The 21,788-nt window shown below is 38.8% G+C and overlaps 2 protein-coding genes across 3 annotated transcripts; one reads left to right on the top strand and one right to left on the bottom strand.

Annotated features, from left to right (window-relative positions):
• The first annotated feature begins 655 nt into the window (after positions 1–655).
• Positions 656–9,124, top strand: LOC309687796 (uncharacterized protein). Of its 2 annotated transcripts, none has more exons than XM_082502997.1 (2): positions 656–1,389; positions 3,447–9,124. In XM_082502997.1, exon 2 carries the CDS (start codon positions 3,456–3,458, stop codon positions 4,431–4,433), a length of 978 nt encoding a protein of 325 aa, XP_082359123.1. In that variant the 5' UTR covers positions 656–1,389; positions 3,447–3,455; the 3' UTR covers positions 4,434–9,124. The 2 variants fall into 2 exon arrangements, with proteins under 2 accessions (XP_082359123.1, XP_082359124.1); XM_082502998.1 differs by lacking the exon at positions 656–1,389 and adding an exon at positions 2,193–2,816.
• An 11,470-nt stretch (positions 9,125–20,594) lies between these two features.
• LOC309721111 (olfactory receptor 6M1-like) lies at positions 20,595–21,533 on the bottom strand (the record flags this gene model as incomplete). Its single annotated transcript, XM_082558462.1, has 1 exon — positions 20,595–21,533. One exon carries the CDS (start codon positions 21,531–21,533, stop codon positions 20,595–20,597), a length of 939 nt encoding a protein of 312 aa, XP_082414588.1.
• Positions 21,534–21,788: the final 255 nt, after the last annotated feature.

Below are 21,788 nucleotides of genomic sequence, written 5' to 3'. Positions count from 1 at the left end.
ATATATAGATATGTCAAGATTTTGGCACGATAAAGTTGGGCTCACATCATTACACATCTGAAGTAAAAATCACTCATTTGTTTGTGTTGTGAAGAACAAGATGAGGAGACCAGGATTGCCACCAGGAGATTTACACCCCAGAAAATATTCTGTATGTGAACCATTTTGTTGTCCTTTATGCTATTTGTTAAAGAAGCATAATCTAATGACTGCGCAGTTTATTTTTCTCTTTTTGCTCTCAGTGACTATCAAGACGGACTCAATTTACTGTGAACTTTTGAATTTTTATACTGAACTGTTTCGGCCGTCTCCTCGCTCACCTGACTGCCTCCCTGCCCAGCTGCTCCACTGCCATCTGGACCACCCCTCCATGGCTTAGCCTCCACTCCTGCTTAAGAGAGATTGTGGCATTACCTTGTTATACGTAAAATTGTATTGTATTTATTTAAATTTTTACTTTTTAATTATTTTATTTGCATTTTTCTATTCACTAGGGTTTGAGAGTAACGCAATTTCTATTCTGTGTATGTCCTGTACATGTGGCAGAATTGACAAATAAAGTTGACTCGACTCGACTTGACTCGACTCGACTCGACTTGAGTCTTTATAGTGATGGTAAATTTGATTCTTTTTACTGAATCGAGTGTTAATGAGTCACTTGCCAAAGTGAATCGGGTTTTTTGAGTCATTTGATTCACTGAGTCAGTTGACCAGAGAGTGCAAAAATTTTACATTTTCACTCAAACTTAATTTGTTTCCCTTTTCATGTAAATCCCACTGCTAAGATGAATGATTCAAAAAATATATATATTTTATAGAGAAAAAAAAGAGCAAAAACATTTCTAAAATTAAGCAATTTCCTATCAAAATTGCTTAATAAACATTTATTTTGTTTATTTTTATTTTATTAGTATTTTCCTTAAGTGTGTCAAATATATATTTTTTCATCTAAATGTCCACTGCGCTGTGAGCCAGGGGGCGGTAATGCGCCTTAACATTGGTTGCCAACCAAGAAGAAGAAGAAGCTGTGAGCCAGGAGGGAGGGGGTGAGTGAGTGATTTGTTCGCTCGCTCTATGATTCAGCACAGGAGGGAGGGGGTGAGTGAGTGAGTGAGTGAGTGATTCGTTCGCTCGCTCTTTGATTCAGCACAGGAGGGAGGGGGTGAGCGAGTCCTGAGTGATTCGTTCGCTCTTTGATTCAGCACAGGAGGGAGGGGGTTAGTGAGTCCTGAGTGATTCGTTCGCTCTTTGATTCAGCACAGGAGGGAGGGAGTTAGTGAGTGAGTGAGTGAGTGATTCGTTCGCTCTTTGATTCAGCAGAGGAGGGAGGGAGTTAGTGAGTGAGTGAGTGATTCGTTCGCTCTATGATTCAGCACAGGAAGGGAGGGGGTGAGTAGCTCAAATGTGTTGTTAGCATGTTAGCAGCGCGATGCTACTCTGAACCGAGGAGCTATTTTCTTGATGTGAGCTTCTACTCAGGGTTTTTTCTTCCAGTTCAGAGCAGAAATGCTTTTGTTACGAAACTGGCTGTTGTTTTTCCCCCCACAATTTTAATTATAAGCTAGATATATTTCTACTAATGGAATTAGTTTGCTAACAGCAACAGGGATGAGTCAGTGAGTCAGTTGGGCTTGTGAATCATGATTCACGAGTCAGTAAAGTGATTCTCGAGTATTGAACGATTCGTTCATGAATCGAACATCACTAAGTCTTTAGTTATTATTTTGGACAAGCCGTTAATCAGTATTGTTCCCCTACTCTTCACAGTGATGCTCCCTCACCTATATTTCTCATCCCCAGAGTTCCTACACTGGAAAATGCCCAGTGTTGTGTTCTCTTCCCCGTCCATGACAGGCCCAAGCCTCATGGACACCTTGCAGTATTCAATAAATTCGGTTGTTTCTCCTGTTTCAGACTGTTTAGTTTTAGTGTGTTTTGGCTCGCAACACGCAGGGCATCATTCTCTTAGTGTTGCTCAGACAATTAGTGTTCATAACGTTAACCGTGGTGAGAGATGTTAGTGTTTATTGTGCTTAGGAAATTCTGCATTTTGAGTCAAGGGTTCATGTGCTAGGTTATGCCTGAATATTTAGATAATCGTTTAAGTTTCTGAGTTAATCCTTGGTTTTGTAATTTCCTCAAAAGAGCTAGAAATTGAGACAGTTGTTTAGCGTGTGTGGAAGGCACGCTCACTTTAAGTTCCCGATTATTCATCGTGTTAGTCTTTCATCTTGTGTACATTAAGTAACTTTCACTTCACACCTGCTTCTCCACATGCTTTCTGCATTAGAATCCTCCCTTATCTTTTTGCCAGTAAACACTTTTACAGCATTGCTATGTGCTGGAAATGTTACAGACGCAGAAGTTGGAGAGACAATTTTATGAAGGAAAATAACTTGTGCCACATTGACATGGCTATCAAAAAATGTACTGAGGGCCACTGTGCCTGTGTCCCAATTCAGCGGTACCATTGGTAGGCTGGGTAATTTGAAAGCAGCAAGAACATAAAGGTCAAAAGTGAATGGCTGTTAAATGCAACCTGACCTCCATCATCCAATCATGTCTCCCTTTTTATGGATTTCTTGAGAGTGGAAAGAGTGCTGTGACGACAGGAATGCTGCTCATGCTGAGTGTGTAAAAGCCTGTATCTATAAAAATGCATAGCAAGGTGCAATGCCGTGTGTGTGCGGGTCCTCATTGTTGTCATACTCAAGAAGTACCAAAGCCTGAGAGAAGCGCTTGAGAAGATGTGGAGGGTGAAGGCAACAGTGGTCCTAGTGGTAAAGAGAGCAATTGTGTAATGACCTCCAAGCTAGGTGAGTGGCTCCAGCAGATCCCAGGAACAACATCCAAGACTCCTATCCAGAAGAATTGTAGGAATAGCAAAGATACTGTGCAGGACTCTCAAGCATTTGATGTGTGATTGTGTCATAAAGTTGCTTGTGTAACCGATCATGTGCAACTTCATGAAACAATCATTATTGCACAATTTGTTAAAGAGCAGCTACCTAAAACTGCAAAGAAGTCTATGATCTTTTTAATATTGTTACATCCTCGCTTTGTATGACTCTGGATTCTCTGAAAAACAAAGTCTTAAACCAGAAGGACTCCCCTCACCACACTCCCTACCAGAAGGATTTTATTCTCTCATATAACTCTGAAATGCATACCTTAGCAGATAACCCTAAAACTTGAAATGTAATATCATCTCACTACTTAAGAACTGTATTTAGCTCGTAAATAGCTTGTTGTTCTATAACAAAGCCCAATGTAAAGCTAAGGCATCAGAACCACCCTTGTGCGGCTACTGTTGGGGTGCAGTAGCTCCACCACCCTACTATGGGGAGGAAGTGGGTTTGTGTACTCAAGTTTATATAGTGAGAATTATAAAAGTTAATGGACTCTGACTAAACTGATACCAGCCCACAATTTTTTTTTTTTTGCAGTAATTCAAGATGGCGCCAGTGTGGTCACGTGATGGTGTCAGACTGAGTGGAGGTCTTCCTGAGCTCCCGCCGCCACTGAGCATATCCTGCTTTATTATCGATACGTTCTGTACAACCTTGAGGGATAAAGACTTTAAACAAGAGTCTGTTAAAATGCCTCCTACAAGAGCTGCAAAATCTGCATCCAACAAATCTCCTGAAGAATTAGAAGCAAAAGAGGGTATGTCGACGAGCACAGCTACCACTCCAAGTACACCTGTGGACACCGACGCGCTCGCTGCGGAAATATCAAAGACAGTCGTGGACAAAATATCTACTATGATGGAGAATAAATTCAACGAGCTCTCATTATCAAAAAGTATATCAGCACAACTGGAATTAAATTCTCAACGGATCTCTGACACGGAGAATCGCATTTCAACTGCAGAAGACTCGCTGTCAGGTATGGAAACTAGACTGGCTGATATGGAGACTAAAGTGAATACTCTTATGGAAAAATGTCTAGACTTGGAGGGCCGGAGCCGAAGAGACAACATTGTAACTCTGAACTTAAAGGAAGGCACTGAAGGTCGTGAACCGGTGAAATTCCTCGAAGGCTGGATACCGACTTTGTTGAGTATTCAAACTAAACAGGGGAAAATCAAAATTGACAGAGCCCATCGGTCCATTGGATTATCAAGACCTAATCACCCTCGTGCAATGATTATTAAGGTGCATAATCCGGTAGACAAGATTAGGATCCTCACTGCAGCTAAAGATAATGGCCCCCTGACTTATGATGGACAGATCATTCATATTCGACAAGATTTGGCAACAGGAGTAAAAGAGATGCGACGTGCGTTCAACGGAATGTGCCAAAAACGTATCCAGAAAAATATGCACTTTTATATGCGCTATCCTGCTACACTTAACTTTTCTCACGGAGGGAACAATTACTCCTTCCGTAAATCTGAAGATGCTCTTGCTTTTTTGAACAATTTGAGTTAAATTGAACACCGACAGCAATTGATTGAATATGATTAGTTCTATTACGGCACTTAAATATTAGTCATACTCTTAATTTAAGGATACCCAGTCCATGTTAAGGTATATTGGAACTGGAAGTTGTACACTTATTAAGGAATTATTTAACTGTCCCGTCCCTTCTTATTTGTTTTTTCTTACAAACTTTATAAAGTAAAACATGTTTAACTCAGAAATATAAATGAGGTTGGCTGGTTCTCTCGGTGGCATGCGGGAGTTTGGAGAGGAAGTTTTGTTTCTTTTTCTTTTCCTTTTTGCCTCTCTGTCAGTGACTTTTGCTCGGTTTCACGAGACCAAGTTTTCTTTTTTGATGGATCGTAGGATCGTTTTTGTGGGGGGAGGGAAGGGGGATTTTAGGGGTTGTTTTTTTCCTTTTTTTTATCATTAATATGCGTGGTTATTGTTTTTGTTGTTTATTTATTTTTAATTTATTTTTTTCATGTTTTTGTCTATATAATGTATCTAAAATTACCCACATTTCTTCCTATGGAAACATCTGTTTGCTTAATTGCAGTAGCGCACTCCGAGAAATGGTTTCCCACACATCATGTTATAATAGAGGGGGGAAAGAAACTATAACAAAAGAGATTGAGCTGATATGACTGACCTTAAAATAATTTCTTTAAATGTTAAAGGGCTGAATAATGTTGTTAAAAGACAAAAACTTCTTTCATTCTTGAAAAAGGAAAAAACACAAATTGCTTTACTTTCAGAAACTCATTTAAATGATTTGGAACACTCAAAACTAAAAAGAAATTGGGTTGGCCAAGTTTTTTACTCATCATATAACACAAAAAGCAGAGGAGTAGCCATCCTTATCCATAGAAAAAGTCATAAAAGATAAGGAAGGACGCTACATTCTTATATCTGGTTTCTTATTTAGAGAATCTGTTTCTATAGGATGTGTTTATGGTCCAAATTCAGAAGATGTCTCTTTTTTTCCCAATCTCTTAACCCATGTTTCAGCCATAGCTTCCCCATATTTGGTGTTGGGAGGTGATTTAATTGTGTTCCTGATCCTAGGGTTGATAAATCTCCACCAGGGAGTGAATTGTCGCCAAGAAGCATTAGATTGAAAGAGTTCTGTTCTGATCTAGAAATTTTTGATTCCTGGCGAGTAGCTCACCCCACAGAGCTTCTCAAGAATAGATTTGCTCCTGTCATCCAGGACGGTGTTGGATAGGATGGAAGAGTGCTCAATAAGGTCTTGTCCATTATCTGATCATTCAGTAGTAAGTATAAATATTCACCCACCTTATTTCGAGCCAAATTCCCGCCGATGGAGGATGAATCCTCATTTATTGAGTAACCCCTTATTTATTGAATATATCACTAAAGAGTGGAATGTTTTTATGGCCACTAATAAAACGGAAGATGTAAGCCCATCTTTATTGTGGGAAACTGCTAAAGCCTATCTTAGGGGTAGTATTATCTCATACACTATAGCGCAGAAAAAGGCGTCAATGAAAGAACAACTCGATTTAGAGCACATAATACAAAAACTAGAAGTGCAGTTTAAAATCTCCAGGTCCAAAACTATACTTAAGAAGTTAGAAGCAGCCCTCTTAGCTTTAAATCAATTACTGACTGAAAGAGCAAAGGCAGCAATTTTCTTTGCTAAGCATAAATTATATGAATCTGGGAATAAACCTGGCCGTCTCTTAGCAAAAATAGCAAAAGTAAGTAAGTAAAGTAAACTTTATTTATTAAGCGCTTTTCGCAGACAGGCAATCACAAAGCGCTGTACACAAATATTAAAATATTAAAATAAACAATAAAATCAATAGACATTATATACAATGTAAAAGATCAAATGTAAATAATGTAAAAAAAATAAAATAAAATAAGTAGATCAACAAAAGGCTTGTTTGAACAGAAGAGTTTTTAACTGTTTTTTAAAAGAGGACAAGGCAGGACAGATACAAACTTTATACAATCACTGTTTGATAATAAACATGTTAAGCATTATAAAACAATGGATATTAATCGAATTATGAAGCAGTTTTATATACACTTATACTCATCAGAGTGTAGTAATACAGATGGGAAGATGCGGGAATTTCTAGAGAAGGTGCCTGTTGTATCGTTATCAGAAAGTCACAGAAAAGAGTTAAATAACCCTGTGACAGAGGAGGAAGTGCGCCTTGCTATTAACTCCCTTAAAGGAGGAAAAGCACCAGGGCCTGATGGTTTCTGCCCAGAGTTTTATAAAAAACTAAGTCACCTTCTTGTAGGACCATTGACTGATATGTTTTTAGACTCTTTTAAGAATGAACAATTGCCCCCAACACTCAGACAGGCTAATATTTTGTTAATTCTAAAGAAAAATAAATCTCCAGATAGGTGTGAATCATACAGACCGATCAGTCTCATCAATGTCGATGCTAAATTACTCTCCAAGCTATTAGTAAGGAGGCTTGAGGGCATTCTCCCACTGCTCATAAACCCTGATCAAACAGGCTTTATCCAAAATCGTTTCTCATCTACAAATATTAGACGACTATTAAATATTATACAATACTCGAATCTGACAAATCATAAAGCCTATGTTATATCTTTAGATGCCGAAAAAGCATTTGACAGAATCGAGTGGACATATCTATTTAATGTATTAGAGAGATTTGGCTTAGGCGAGGGTTTTATTGCATGGATTAAAACTATCTACAAATTTCCACTGTTTTACCATTTGCATGGTATAACAGTGGGTGGAACAAATCATAAGATATCATTGTACGCTGACGATATTCTGCTGTTCTTATCAAAACCAGAACAATCAATACCAGCTATTATGTCTACCATACATGAGTTCAGCTCATTCTCTGGTTACAGAATTAATTTTGGGAAATCAGAAGTTATGCCGCTGGGTGATCAGATTAACTCTTTGCCAGATATCTCTAATCCCTTTCAATGGTCCCCCAGCGGCTTTTCATACCTTGGGCTAAACATTCCACCAGTTCTTAAAGATTTATGGAAACTGAATTTATCACCCGTTATAATAAAAATTAAAAAAGATTTAGATAGATGGCAAAAACTGCCGCTTTCTCTTATGGGGCGTGTGAATTTAATCAAAATGAGTATTCTCCCGCGTTTATTATATCCCCTACAAATGCTACCTTTATTGATCACTCAGAAAGTTTCTTGTGATATAGAAAAAGCCTTTTCAAAATTTATCTGGCGTGGCAAGAAACCTAGATTAAGGATTGGAACTCTACAATTGCCTATAGATAGGGGAGGCTTAGGCTTACCAAATTTAATTTTTTATAATTGGGCATGTCATAGCCGTATCTTATGAGAGTGGCTACATGCTTATCTAAATTCTCACTCTCACCTAGACTCTTGGTCCACTTTACCTTATTCCCTTTGGAGCTTAGCTGTCTGTGACAAAAAAAAACAATATTAAAAATGGGGATTAAGAATAACCCAATCATTTATAATACAATAAGGGTCTGGGGGGAAATGCGTAAAAGGTTGGGTAGAGAAGATTGCACTTCATTCTTGACTCCTTTACTGAGAAACAAAGATTTTGTTCCAGGAATGTCTTGTAGCATGTTCGATAAGTGGCACAAAAAGGGATTAAGGGTAATTGGCGATTTGTATCAAAACAACACACTGATGAACTTTGAGCAATTGCAGTCAAATTTTAATATTCCTAGAGACCACTTTTTTGGCTTTCTCCAGGTTTGTAACTTCGTTCATTCTAGAATTCCACAGTCTTCAGAAATAGTTATATATGATGATATTGAGACATTTCTTATTAAGCGAAAAGACAGAACTCATTTTATCTCAGCTTTTTACTCTCTCCTATATACTCTTAGTAGCAACACACTGAGCGCTATTTATAAATGGGAGAGAGATCTTAATAATCAATATACCGAAGAGGAGTGGAAAGGAGCCATTAACATGAGTAGTTCCACTTTTACTTGTAACCGCTTGTGAGAAACCCAATACAAAATCATACATCGCCTTTATATAGCTCCTAATGTCTTGCATAAGATTGTACCTCATATTTCCCATCTTTGTAGTAAATGTCAAAAAGAAACTGGCACTTTTTTTCATTACTTTTGGGAATGTAAATTAATCAAAAGATTTTGGAGCTTCATATCTCAAGAACTAAGTAATATTTTTAACAACCTGATTCAAAGGGACCCCGGGTACTTTCTTCTTGGCCTACCCTCAAAAGAATTAACATTGAATCACTTGCAGCGCAAATTATGTCACAAACTATTGCTGGTAGCTAGGAAATGTATTCCCATTAATTGGGTTAAGGATAAACCTCCCTCTGTGGTACGTTGTGGTACAGAGAATTATTTAAAGTTATTCCTCACGAAAGAACTGCTGCTATTTTAGGAGGAAATGAGGGTCTCTTTCTCAATGTTTGGTCCCCTTTGCTTTCTTATTTGCCAAATGATTTGTCCCAACTGTTGAGGGGGGGTGGTTGCGATTAAGATGTTCTCAGTTAAATAGGAAGCAAGTGTAAAGGACAATTCATTCTTGGAGTTTATCTTTTTCTCTTTCTATATCTGTGGGTAATTGAGTGAAAATATGTTTTTTTGTTTGTCTGTGTGGATGTGGGGTTTTTTTGGGGTGTTTTTTTTTTTCTTCTTCTTCTCTGTTTGGTTGTGTTGTTTTATGCTATTCTTGATAAACGAATAAAAATTATATATCAGACCTGGAAAAAAAAAAAAAAAAAAGATGGCGCCAGTGTGTACGGCTTGCCGTCTGATTCTGTTTGTACTAGTGTTTTATTTTCACTACTGACCTACTGATCTCCAAAGGCCTGAGCATTTCAAAGGTTACTGTGTCTGATGTGGGCCTGTCTGATCATTACTGTGTTTTCTTTGAAAGTAAAATCTCAGCCCACACAAATATATCAACAACAGTGATCACAAAACGGTGTATAACTGAACACAGTAGTGCAATTTTTAACCAGGTCTTCCCATTAACACCTGACCTGCCCAGAGGGTCAGTCAATGAGCTCGTCAATAGCTTCAATGCTAACATGTTAAATGTAATGGACACTATTGCTCCCATTAAGGTGAAGGTTATCTCTGGAAGGAAAAAGTCTCCATGGAGAAACTCCACACTGGTGAAAAATGAAAAAAGAGAGTGTAGGAAAGCTGAGCGCAGATGGAGAAAAACAAACCTCCAGGTTCATTATGACATTTATAAAGAGAAACTTCACAATTATAATTTACAACTGAGGAATGCAAGGAGGTCCTACTTCTCTGACATCATCACTAAAAACAGCCATAATGCTCGGGTCTTATTTTCTACAGTTGACAGGCTAACAAACCCCCCTGTGTCAGTGGCAGCTGAACTTCATTCGACCATGGCCTGCAATGACTTTGCCAAATTCTTCACTGAAAAAATCCAAAAAATTAGACAAGCAATTGGTACATCAACAGCAGATCCAGGATATGTACTGTGTCCACCAAAAAACAGTTTAAACACCATGAAACAGTTTCAACCTATTAACAGCAAAGACCTGGAGGACATCTTAGGTCAACTGAACTCCTCCTGCTGTTTAGATGTCCTGCCAACAAGTTTTTTCAAAAAGGTCTCAAAGACTCTAGAGTCAGACCTGTTACAGATCGTCAACTTTTCTTTAATATCAGGTGTGTTTCCAGAATCACTAAAAACTGCTGTAATCAAACCTATACTGAAAAAGGACAATCTTGACAAGACACAAATGAACAACTACAGGCCGATCTCAAATCTCCCATTTTTAAGTAATGAAAAAGCAGTTTCTCAACAGCTCAGTTACTTCTTAAAACAGAATAATTGCTACGATGCCTTCCAGTCAGGTTTTAGACAGAATCACAGCACTGAAACCGCTCTGACCAAAGTGTTCAATGACATATGTCTGAATACAGACAGTGGAAAAATGTCAGTCTTAGTTTTACTGGATCTCAGTGCAGCATTTGATACAGTTGACCACAACATATTACTCAAACGACTGGAGAACTGGACAGGTCTTTCAGGAACTGTACTAAACTGGTTCAAAACATACGTAGAAAACAGGAAATACTTTGTATCAATAGGTAACTTCACATCCGAGCAGACAAGTATCACATGTGGAGTTCCCCAAGGTTCCATCTTGGGACCCCTTCTGTTTAACATCTACATGCTCCCACTGGCACAGATTATAAACAACAACAAAATAAACTATCACAGCTATGCAGATGACACACAAATATATATCACAATGTCACCAGGAGACCGAGGCCCTGTACAGGCTCTTGGTAAATGCATTGAGGAAATCAATGACTGGTTGTGCCACAATTTTCTCCAGCTAAACAAAAACAAAACTGAGGTAATAGTCTTTGGCGCCAAAGAAAAACGATTACAGGTCACCAGAGAACTTCAATCTATACATCTAAAAACCACAAACCAGGCGAGAAATTTGGGTGTAGTGATGGATGCAGACCTAAACTTAGAAAAACACATTAAGACAATAACAAAGTCAGCTTACTATCACCTCAAGAATATATCAAGGATAAAAGATCTGATGTCTCAACAGGACCTGGAAAAACTAGTCCATGCATTCATCTTTAGTAGGCTTGATTACTGTAACAGCATCTTTACAGGTCTACCTAAAATATCAGTCAGACAACTACAGCTCATTCAGAACTCTGCTGCTCGAGTCCTCACTAAGACCAAAAAAGTGGACCACATCAGTCCAGCTCTGAGGTCCTTACACTGGCTGCCTGTCCGTCAGAGGATAGACTTTAAAGTTCTGATGCTGGCCTATAAAGCTCTGAATGGTTTAGGACCAAAATACATCAATGACCTCCTGACCCAGTATGAACCATCCAGATCCCTCAGGTCATCTGGATCCGGTCTTTTATCAGTTCCCAGAGTCAGAACCAGACACGGAGAAGCTGCATTCAGCTTTTATGCTCCTTATATCTGGAACAAACTCCCAGAAAGCCTCAGATCAGCTGAAACACTCAGTTTATTTAAATCCAGGTTGAAGACTCACCTGTTCTCAGCTGCATTTGAATAAAGCACCAAATCCACACTTTAAGCTTAAATTTCAAAACTTACATTTAACTACTGATTTTATCTACTGTTCTGATTTTATCTGTTTTGATTTTATATACTGTTGTTTGTTTGTTTGTTTGTTAATTAGTTAGTTAGTTTATTTGCTTGTTTTAATCAATTTTAAATCATGCTTTTTATTTGTTCTTGTTTCTAATGTCTCTGTAAAGCACTTTGAATCACCTTGTTGTTGAATTGTGCTATACAAATAAACTTGCCTTGCCTTGCCTTGCCTTGTTTTAAAACATGCTAACTCTCTGCTTGTATATGATCGTCAAATGCTGCTGGCTATAAGATCCTCTCAGTTTAAAACTCTTTATTGCAATCGTGGATATCAGGGAACCTTCTCCCCACCACTCCTGTCAGGAGTTCCAGCTTGTCTCCGTTGCGTTCCGGCGCTACCTCAACTGAGAGGGCGCCGTAGACGCCGTGGGAAATGCAGTGGCTTATTGGTGAGAATGAAGGCTACCTGGACATGATTTCGAAAAATACCTCACCCTATCCCGACTGGATTTGACCGCGTCAACTACTGGCACTCTCTGGACACGGCTTACACCTGCCTGACACCTGTTGTCGGGCTTACGACAATAACCCCGCGCCAGCATCCCCCCCGTCTTCGCTCAGGTGGAGTAAACCCTCAGAATCTACGGCCGATAGGTCGGGCACCCACATCGGCCGCTGAGCCACCTGTACCACTGAGATTAAGTCTTGTTAATGCACGATCGCTAGCAAATAAAACTTTTATTCTTAAGGAAACTTGGCAGAGAGTCGGTGAGTCCAGTTGTTTTACTGAACTTTTACCGCATGACTGTGAGTATCTTAATGTACCGAGGATGACTGGGTGTGGTGGTGGAGTGGCAGCTGTTTTTAGGAAGAAGCTCTCTTGCAAACAACTCTTAACTGACTCATATTCTAGTTTTGAACTTCTGGCATTTGAATTGGGGCATCCCCGCCCGACACTCGTTGCAGCTGTATACAGACCTCCAAAATACCACAAGGATTTTACCCAAGACTTTTCAAACTTCTTAGCTGGAACTGTGCCAAGCTACGATCGAATCTTAATCGTTGGAGATTTTAATATTCATGTGTGTTGTCCCTCCAATTCGCTGGCCAGAGACTTTTTAAGCTTGATAGACTCCTTCAGTCTTGCTCAACTTGTGTCTGGGCCATCCCAGAAACAGGGTCATACATTGGATCTTGTGCTGTCTCTAGGGTTACCGGTCCTAAACATGGAAATATGTGATGCTGTTTTTTCTGATCACTGCCCTATTGTGTTTGACATACTTTTATCTCTCCGCCATTTTACACCTCTTATTTCAACACGTCGTTGTCGTGTTTTTAACCCATCTACAACAGAACAATTTTCTATTGCTTTTAAAAAAGTTTTAAGATCTCCCCTTGGCTTTGGTACCGAGGAAATGACAGTTAATTTCTATGATAAATGCAAAACTGTCCTTGATGAGGTCACTCCTTTTAAAACTATAAACTCGAAACCACGACCAGACCCATGGATAAATAAGGCCACTCGTTCAGCCAGACGAGAGTGCAGGAAGGCTGAACGTAAGTGGAAAAAAGATGGGCTGCAGGTGTCCTTTCTCATGTTGAGAGACGGTCTGTACAGGTATCAGGACATTGTTAAAGCAGAAAAGTCAAGGTTTCTTTCTAATGTTATTGAGAATAGCTCCAATAATTCTCGGGTTCTTTTTTCAATTATTGACTCTGCCCTGAATATTTCCCCAGCTTCTTGTATTAATAGTTCCTCAGACACCTGTGAAAGGTTCTTGCAGTTTTTTATCAATAAGATAAAACAGCTTCGATCTATGATCACCCTGCCTTCACATGACGTGTCTAAAATATTCACCTGCTCTGCTGTTTTTGATCAGTTTGAGCCTGTGTGTCTTGATCAGGTGGAGGAAGTATGTAGTGGCACAAAGACATCATCGTGTCCAAATGACATTATTCCAACACATCTTCTAAAAAAGATTTTTAAGGTTGTCAGTTCTGACATTTTAGCTATTTTTAATAGCAGCCTTAGCTCAGGTGTTGTGCCAGCATGTCTTAAACATGCTGTTGTGTACAACTTAAAAAACCTAATCTTGACTCCTCTGTCCTCACTAACTTCAGGCCTATTTCAAAGCTACCCTTCCTGTCGAAAATTTTGGAAAAGATTGTGTTTGTTCAGCTGCAATCTTTTCTAAATGGACACAATATTCTTGAGAGGTTTCAGTCTGGTTTTAAAACTCTTCATAGCACAGAAACTGCACAAGTTCTTAATGATCTTTTATTAGCCACTGACTCAGGTGACTCAGCTGTGCTTCTGCTTTTAGATCTGACCGCTGCCTTCGATACTGTTGACCACAGCATTTTAATCTCACGGTTGGAGCATTGTGGCGTAAAGGGCACCCCATTAGAGTGGTTCAGGTCATACCTGTCTGACAGGACCTTCTCTGTGAGCTTTGGCGATTTTATCTCTTCCTCAGCTCCCCTTACTTGTGGTGTTCCCCAGGGATCTATACTGGGGCCAATATTGTTCTCCATTTATATGCTGCCTTTAGGTCTAATTTTTAGAAAATATCACATTTGTTTTCATTCATATGCTGATGATACTCAGATCTATCTTCAATTGAAGGGAAACAGTCCTGCCTCACTAGAACCCTTACTTGAGTGTCTCGGTGAAGTTAAATCCTGGATGGCCTCTAATTTCCTTAACTTCAATGAGAACAAAACCAAAGTGATAATTTTAGGACCAAGCGGCAATCCCAACACTTCTAATTTTAACCTGCACAGTCTTGAGCCTTTTGTCAAATCACATGCCAAAAATTTGGGGGTTATATTTGACAGCAATTTCACCTTTAAAAAACAAATTAGCTCAGTCTACAGCGGTCTTTCTTCAAACTGAGGCTTTTATCTAAGGTTGATCTGATATCCTCGTGTTGGTGTTGTTCCCAGATCATCATACTAAATGTTGTTCCAGGATCAACATTGCAAGTGACCAATCAGAGTGTTGTGACGTCATACTTTTGCGACTTCGGGAAAAACCGGCGTAAAACACAAAACTGTACTTAAGCTGCGTGAAACCGCCTCTGTCCGCCGATCAACGGACCCTGACCCTAACCCTAACCGTAACCCTTTAATAAACAGTAAGCAGAATTGATATTGTCCTTGCAACATTGGAATTTCATAAATGCACGAATGGCTTGGCGCGCAAAGGAATAACGTCACAACAATGTGATTGGTCACTTGCAATGTTGAACTTGACCCAGCGTTTTAAGTTTGAGTTTATTTTGTTCATTAGGTTGTCTAAGTTCATTTGTTTATTAAATTCCCCTTGTGTATCCAACCCCTGTTAAGTCTCCCTTGTCCTCTTGTGTTTCATGTCTGTGTTTCTTATGTTGTCATGTTTGCGTTTCATTATATTTCCCATTTTATTTTGAAAGAGGTCCTGTGTTCCTGCATTTTGTTTTACTCTTCCCCTGTGGCGTTGTTATGTTCATGTTGTGTCTACTGTGCCTTCCCCCTCGTTATCCCTCTGTGTATTTAAGCCCTTTGTTTCTCTTTGTCAGTGTTGCGTCCTCCATCATAGCTGTGTTAGTCTCCCTGTGTTTCCATGTATGATTTAGTATTGGTTTTCTCAGTTTAGTTTCATTCTTTGTTTCCCTTCCACTCCAGCAATAAAGCTGTGTTTTTTTAATTTACTTTTTGTCTCTGCGAGTTTGCATTTGAGTCCTACTCTTGCCTGCACACAGCCGTATTGTGACATAGGGAAACCCTGCAGTGACAGCTGGAAGTGTTTGGCTGTCCTTTCAAAGAACGGTGTATCTAGCTGCCAAACTGGACATCAATGTACACGGAGGACAGAATAGCAAACAAAAAAAAAAAAGCATAATTCTCGTAAAAGCAGAAGCTGCCCGTACCCAGGTCTAATTTACCAAGCAGGAAGCTAACATCCTAAAACAACAGGCAAAACAGCTTAAAAAGAAAGCAGATATGGATGCAGAGCTACATATACTCAAATCACAGAAAGCAGCTGCAGCAGCACTTGCTGACGCTCAAGCTTGGGAAGCATCTAAGCAAGAAAGTGAGCATCCACAACAGCCCCAGCAAGACAACATGCAGCAATACAGCCCCATAGAACGAGTGCAAGAGTATGCGGCAACAATTAGAATTCAGAGACGATCTGCAGACTCCACGAGTTAATTGTCCAGTTCTCCCATCGTCTCTGGTGCCACAGTCAGCCACGACCATCAATGCAACACCAAAAGCTTGCAAAGAACCAAGTATCTGTCAGGCCAGTATAAACAACAACCAAGAGTTCATACCTTTGCCAGTTTCCTATGCTTTGAGCTCAAAGAGAGAGTTTTGCAACTGGAGCTATGGAGGACAGCCAGCAAATATTGATCCATTTCACCATCCTCAGTCCAAGGTATGGACACCCACACCAGTAAGGGGTAGTCATCCTGACACTTCTGATCTAACAAAATATCTGAAATGAAAGGAGATGATCAGCTCTGGCATTTGATGATTGACCAGAAAACTACTGGGCTTGGAAGGCTTCCTTTCTAAGTGCAATTCAAGATTTTGAAGTAATGCCTCAAGAAGAGCTAGACTTGCTTTCCAAATGGCTAGGGCCACAATCAGCTGCACAGGCCAAGAGATTCAGGGCTGCATACGTAAACAATAATACTCCAGGGCTTCAGATGGTGTAGCAGAAACCCGAGGAGTATTTTGGTGTACCAGGAGTCATTGAACATGGTCTTTTAGAGAAAATAAAGGACTTTCCTAAATTGGCAAAGAGAGACAACTAGCATTTGAGAGAATTGGGGGAGCTCCTGCTTGAACTCCATGCTGCAAGGACAAGCGGTCATCTCCCAGGCCCTTCACACGCTGATACAGCCCACGGGGTAAATCTATGAGCAAGCACTTTGGTGACAGTGGGAAGGAAAAACATCATTTTAACAGTAGAGATAATGTCTGTTTCCCAAAAACAAACTGGAAGCTGGTTCCATAGAAGAGGGGCCTGGAAACTGAAGGCTCTACCTCCCATTCTACTTTTAAATACTCTAGAACAACAAGTAAGCCTGCAGTGCCAGAGTGAAGTGCTCTAATGGGGTGATATGGTACTATATAAGGTCATCAAGATAAGATGGGGACTGATTATTTAATACCTTGTATGTGAGGAATAGGATTAGAAGAGGATTAGAATAGAAGTTAAATTCTGGATTTAATAGGGAGTCCGTGAAAGGAAGCCAATATAGGAGAAATATGCACACCGAACAAGCAGGGACACCACTGCATCCTGTAGTCACATGCAATGTTCCCTCTAAGCTGCGCACGTGAGCAATTGCGCACTGCTGGCAAGGTCTCTGCGCACAGAAAATCTGCGTTGCGCACAATAAAAAAAAAAAATCTAACCTGAATTGAAATTAAAATTAAAACTTTAAAAATTCTGTTTTGCAGTGTTAGTAAGTGTCTGGCTGCCCCTGTATGGGATTAGAACGATGCCACCTTATCCCATAGTCCATCCAATGATGCAATTCACATTCACAGCTAACCAACGTGGTTGACAGGCTATGACAGCGTCCTTATGTGCCGACATCGGTGTTTTAGCTAGCAAAGCGGCGTGGCTGATGTGGAGTGAAGCCACGTTAATGACAACATTGGAGATGTGAGCAGGACAGACAGAACAATTGATGGAAAAAGTGTGGACTTTATACCAGTTTTTAAATTGGGTTGATAGGCCACGTAAAACCAGAGTTATGATAAAAATATATGCAATGTTTGGTTTTCTTCCTGAATACTATCATTGTTTATATTTACTGCGGGAAGAAATGGTAAAAAGGCCATTTTATAAAGAAAACGCTTGAAAGCACTCTCCGCCTGTGAGCAAAACCAAAACCAAAACCAAAAAAACCCTGCCCGTTCCTATTGGTTGAAAAATGTACCATGTCGACCAATCAAAAACTGATATGCAACATGGCATTTGGTTGTTTAGGAAGGGGGAAATTTTAGGAGTGACGGTAGTGTTTTGAGATATGAGAGATTTGCGACGTTTAGCGCAAATCTTGTGTAGTTAGTGTGTATTGTAGTCAATAGTTTTGTTGTGTGTATCAGAACAATGAGGCGACTGCTGAATGTTACAGGTGTTACAGGAGTGATACATCTCCTGTTGTCAGGCCTGTAGGTATCAGGCTGTTGTTCTCCTTTATCTCATAGTGGACAGAAATTTTTTTTTGGAGTGGCACAAATAATTTGTGTGGCATCAAATCTGATTCAGAACACCTGATTGTTCTGCAAATAGTTTGAAATGTTTATTTTTAAAAAAAATGCCTTGGCTGCATTTTTTAGGTAAACAGCTGCAAAAAAACATTGTTGTTTGCACAACTCAGTTACTTTTTTGAAGAAGTAACTATATAATTAATTGCCCAATCTTTATGAGCTTTATGTAAAAAAAATTTAAAAAAAGAAAGAAAGAAAGTTTTGTTTTCAAAATTGGAGTTCAAGTTATTTTTACTTCCAATAGTGTTAACATACTACACAGGTCATGAACAAGATTTTTTTTTTAAATTTTCATTGTAAGTGGGCTAAAGCAGTTAATTAATAATAATAATAATAATAATAATAATAATAATAATAATAATAATAATAATAATAATGCATTTTATTTGAGGGCGCCTTTCAGAAACCCAAGGTCACCTTACAAAAAACAAAATTAATAAAAGGAACAGTAGTCATAAAATACATAAAATAAATTATAAGTAGTCTAACATAAATGTAAATGCTGTAATTTGATTATTTTAATAAACCATATAACTTGGATGGATTCGATGCTGGCGTGACCACAGTGCACACGTCTGCTGTTGCTCACAGTGGTCCAAGGGACCGCTCAGGGAGTTTGTGTGTTCGCTCAGACATATGAGAAATTAGAGGGAACATTGGTCACATGCCTTCCTATCTGGTTTGCATTTAGTTGGACCATCATTTATTTTTCAACAGGACAGTGACCCCAAACACACCTCCAGGCTGTATAAGGACTATTTGAGCAATAAGGAGAGTGATGGAGCTCTGCACCAGATGGCCTGGACTCCCAAAAAAAAAATACTAACTGCATATGGCTGGAGGTGAATAATAAAAAAAAGATTTCTTAAGTTTTTCTATTATCATCATCATCTTTTTTTATTGAATGTCCTATAGTATGACATGCATAAAAAAACCAAAAAATATGCTTCAAATTGTAAAATATCTTTGAAAAAGAAATATCAGGTCAGGGGAGATGCATTTATCACTCTTCTTGTGTTAGTAATAATTATAATGATAATGTCATGGAAAGTATTTGCCCTGCAAAACATTTCTTGTCACAGCGTAGGACACATTCAGGTTGCAGCTTAATGAGAATGTTTCAAAGTGTTAACTGGCAAATACAGTCAGCACTAATATTTCATATAATATATCCATTTGTGAGTTAGCAGCACACTTCAGTATGTGGGTTGTAGCCCAAAAAACTTCTCATATATAAGATGAAAATGTTTTTAGTTTATAGAAAAAAATCTAATTTTTAGATTTAGACATCTTTCTTTTCACGGTCCGTTCCTTTCCCATCTGAAGTTTGCTATTTTAGTAGTTGATTCAACAAAAAGATCCTCTTACTCTCTTGACGTGACCTTTGACTTCTTAGCAGTTACTTAATTTTTTAATGACAAGCTTAACTGTTTTCACAAAGGAAATAAATATTCTTAGGGTCATAAAAGTCTGCTCAGACAACATTAAAACATTAATTTTGTTATTTTGTTTCAAAATAAAGCAATTACTTAATTGTTATTGTTACACAGTATTGCTCACAAAAACTATAAATAATCACTAAAGAAACTGTCAAAGAATCAATGAGAGAAGATGTTAGTTCAGTAATTAAATTGTAAACTTGTGGTCTCTGAATTTTAATAAAAACTCAGAAAGTCCCAGAGTGAATTGGAACATTTTGTGTTTCAGAATTTAACTGTGTAAGAAAATTATCTTCAACATTTTTGCATTAAATGTGACTTCTCACCTAAATAGGGTTCAAAATTTCACAAATCACCAAACAAGATTTAGAAAGTCCATATATGAATATTTTAATATTTCAATGCAATTCAGTTTTGTAAGGTATTTGTGCCCATTATTTTACAAGTAAGATAAGATAAGATAAGATAAGATAGAACTTTATTAATCCCTCGGGTGGGTTCCTCTGGGAAATTCGACTTCCAAAAAAAGCACAGCAACGACCAAAGTTACAGTTACAGAACTGTTATATATATAGACACACACACACACACACACACACACACACACACACACACACACACACACACACACATATATATAAATACAGAGACAAATATAAATAAAATATCCAAAGGGGATAAATAGAATAAATAGGAATAAAAAATAAAAATACAAGTGAATTGCACATTTCAAGTATTGAGTCTATTGCACTGTTGACTATTTACAAAAAGTATTGCACAAGGTATTGTACAGTGAGGTGCAGAGGCACTACAGCTTAGTTGTTCCCCCCTCCTTTGTCCTCCTGTTTCCCCTCCCTCTCCCCTCCAGAGAGGAGTTAAACAGTCTGATGGCGTGTGGGACAAAGGAGTTTTTAAGTCTGTTAGTTCTTGTCTTGGGGAGAAGCAACCTGTCACTGAACAGACTCTTCTGGTTGTTTATGGCCGTGTGCAGAGGATGCCCAGCATTGTCCATAATGTCCATCAGTTTCTTTAATGTCCTTTTCTCTGCCACTGTCACCAGAGTGTCCAGCTTCATGCCGACCACAGAGCTAGCCCTCCTGATCAGTTTCTCCAGCCTGGATGAGTCCCTCTTTGCTGTGCTGCTCCCCCAGCACACCACAGCATAGAAAAGTACTCCAGCAACCACCGACTGGTAAAACATCCTCAGGAGCTTCCTGCAGATGTTAAAAGACCTCAGCCTCCTGAGGAAGTACAGTCGGCTTTGGGCTTTTTTATACAGGTGCTCTGTGTTGCATGACCAGTCCAGTTTATTGTCCATCCACAGCCCGAGGTACTTGTACTTGTTGACCACCTCACAGTTCACAAGGCTCTAACCAGCTGTGATAACCTTCCTGAATATCTTAATAATCTTACTTTTAATTTCCTTTGTCCTGAGACAATACACAAAAGGATTTACAAGAGATGGGCCGAGGATGGTGCCAATTAACGAACCCTGGCGTTCTTCAAGAGTTAACACCACACCAAATCTGGTCAAGATAACAAGGATAAACTGGGGACAGTATAAACATATTACACAAATCAGGTGACTCACAAGAGTGCTTCCCATTTTCTTTTTGTCATTATTTGATATTTTTTTCACAAAAAATAAGATCCCACAATATGAAAGACAAATGAAAGTGAATGTGAAAAATGACACAAAAAATGATATAATGGCAGTTTGGTTGAAGTATTTCTCTGGGTTAACACAAGTGGTTCGCATAACTGCAGCATAGTCACAGAAAGTGTACCTAAGCCTTGAATTGCAGTGAGGGAGCGGTGTAGCTGTTACAAGTGTAAAAAGCACCAAACTACAGGCAACAATCCACAGAATGTTTGTAAATACTAGTGTACGTGTAATTGTTAAATAACTATGATACTGAAGAGGATAGATTATAGCAATTAACCGATCAAATGCCATAATTGTTAAAGACAACATCTCCATTGTTGCTCCCACCTGGTAAACATACATTTGAATTATACACTCCACATATGATATGGTATTAACACCAGCAAGTAGAACCCCGATCATTGTTGGAGTGGCACTAGAGGTATAAAGTAGGTCAACAACAGCAAGATTGCAAATCAGAAGATACATTGGTTTATGTAACTGCTTGTCAGAAACAATGAAGATGATATTGACCGAACTTGCAAAAACAGCTAATAAATAGGTTATCAGCATAACCACACCAACTGCTACAGGCCTTTTGACTGTGTCAAAACCACCTATAATAAAATGTGTTAGTTTGATTGAAGCATTCTGTAAAGACATATTTAAGAAATATTAAATTACAAAACGTTTCAAGATGTAGTTGAAGAAGTAAAAATATGCTGAAAATGTTAACCGTGTTTAACAGTTGTAAAAAAAAAGAAACTGGTATAACCCTTCTAAACCCCAAAAGGTTTGGGTTAACTACACAACAGTGCTTTCTCATTTTAAGACTCACAACAACAGGAAGTTTTAACTTGGCAGCTCCTTTATCCAATCACACTGGATATCAAGTCTCTGTGTTTACATATCACCAGA

Source organism: Aulonocara stuartgranti (assembly GCF_965226115.1).
Source record: "Aulonocara stuartgranti genome assembly, chromosome: 14".
Taxonomy (NCBI): Eukaryota; Metazoa; Chordata; class Actinopteri; order Cichliformes; family Cichlidae; genus Aulonocara; species Aulonocara stuartgranti.
This window is presented reverse-complemented; position numbering and strand designations above follow the sequence as displayed.

Bases quoted from the DNA above. Each gene is read 5' to 3' on its own strand.
- LOC309687796 (XM_082502997.1), top strand. From the start codon at position 3,456: ATGGCGCCAGTGTGGTCACGTGATGGTGTCAGACTGAGTGGAGGTCTT.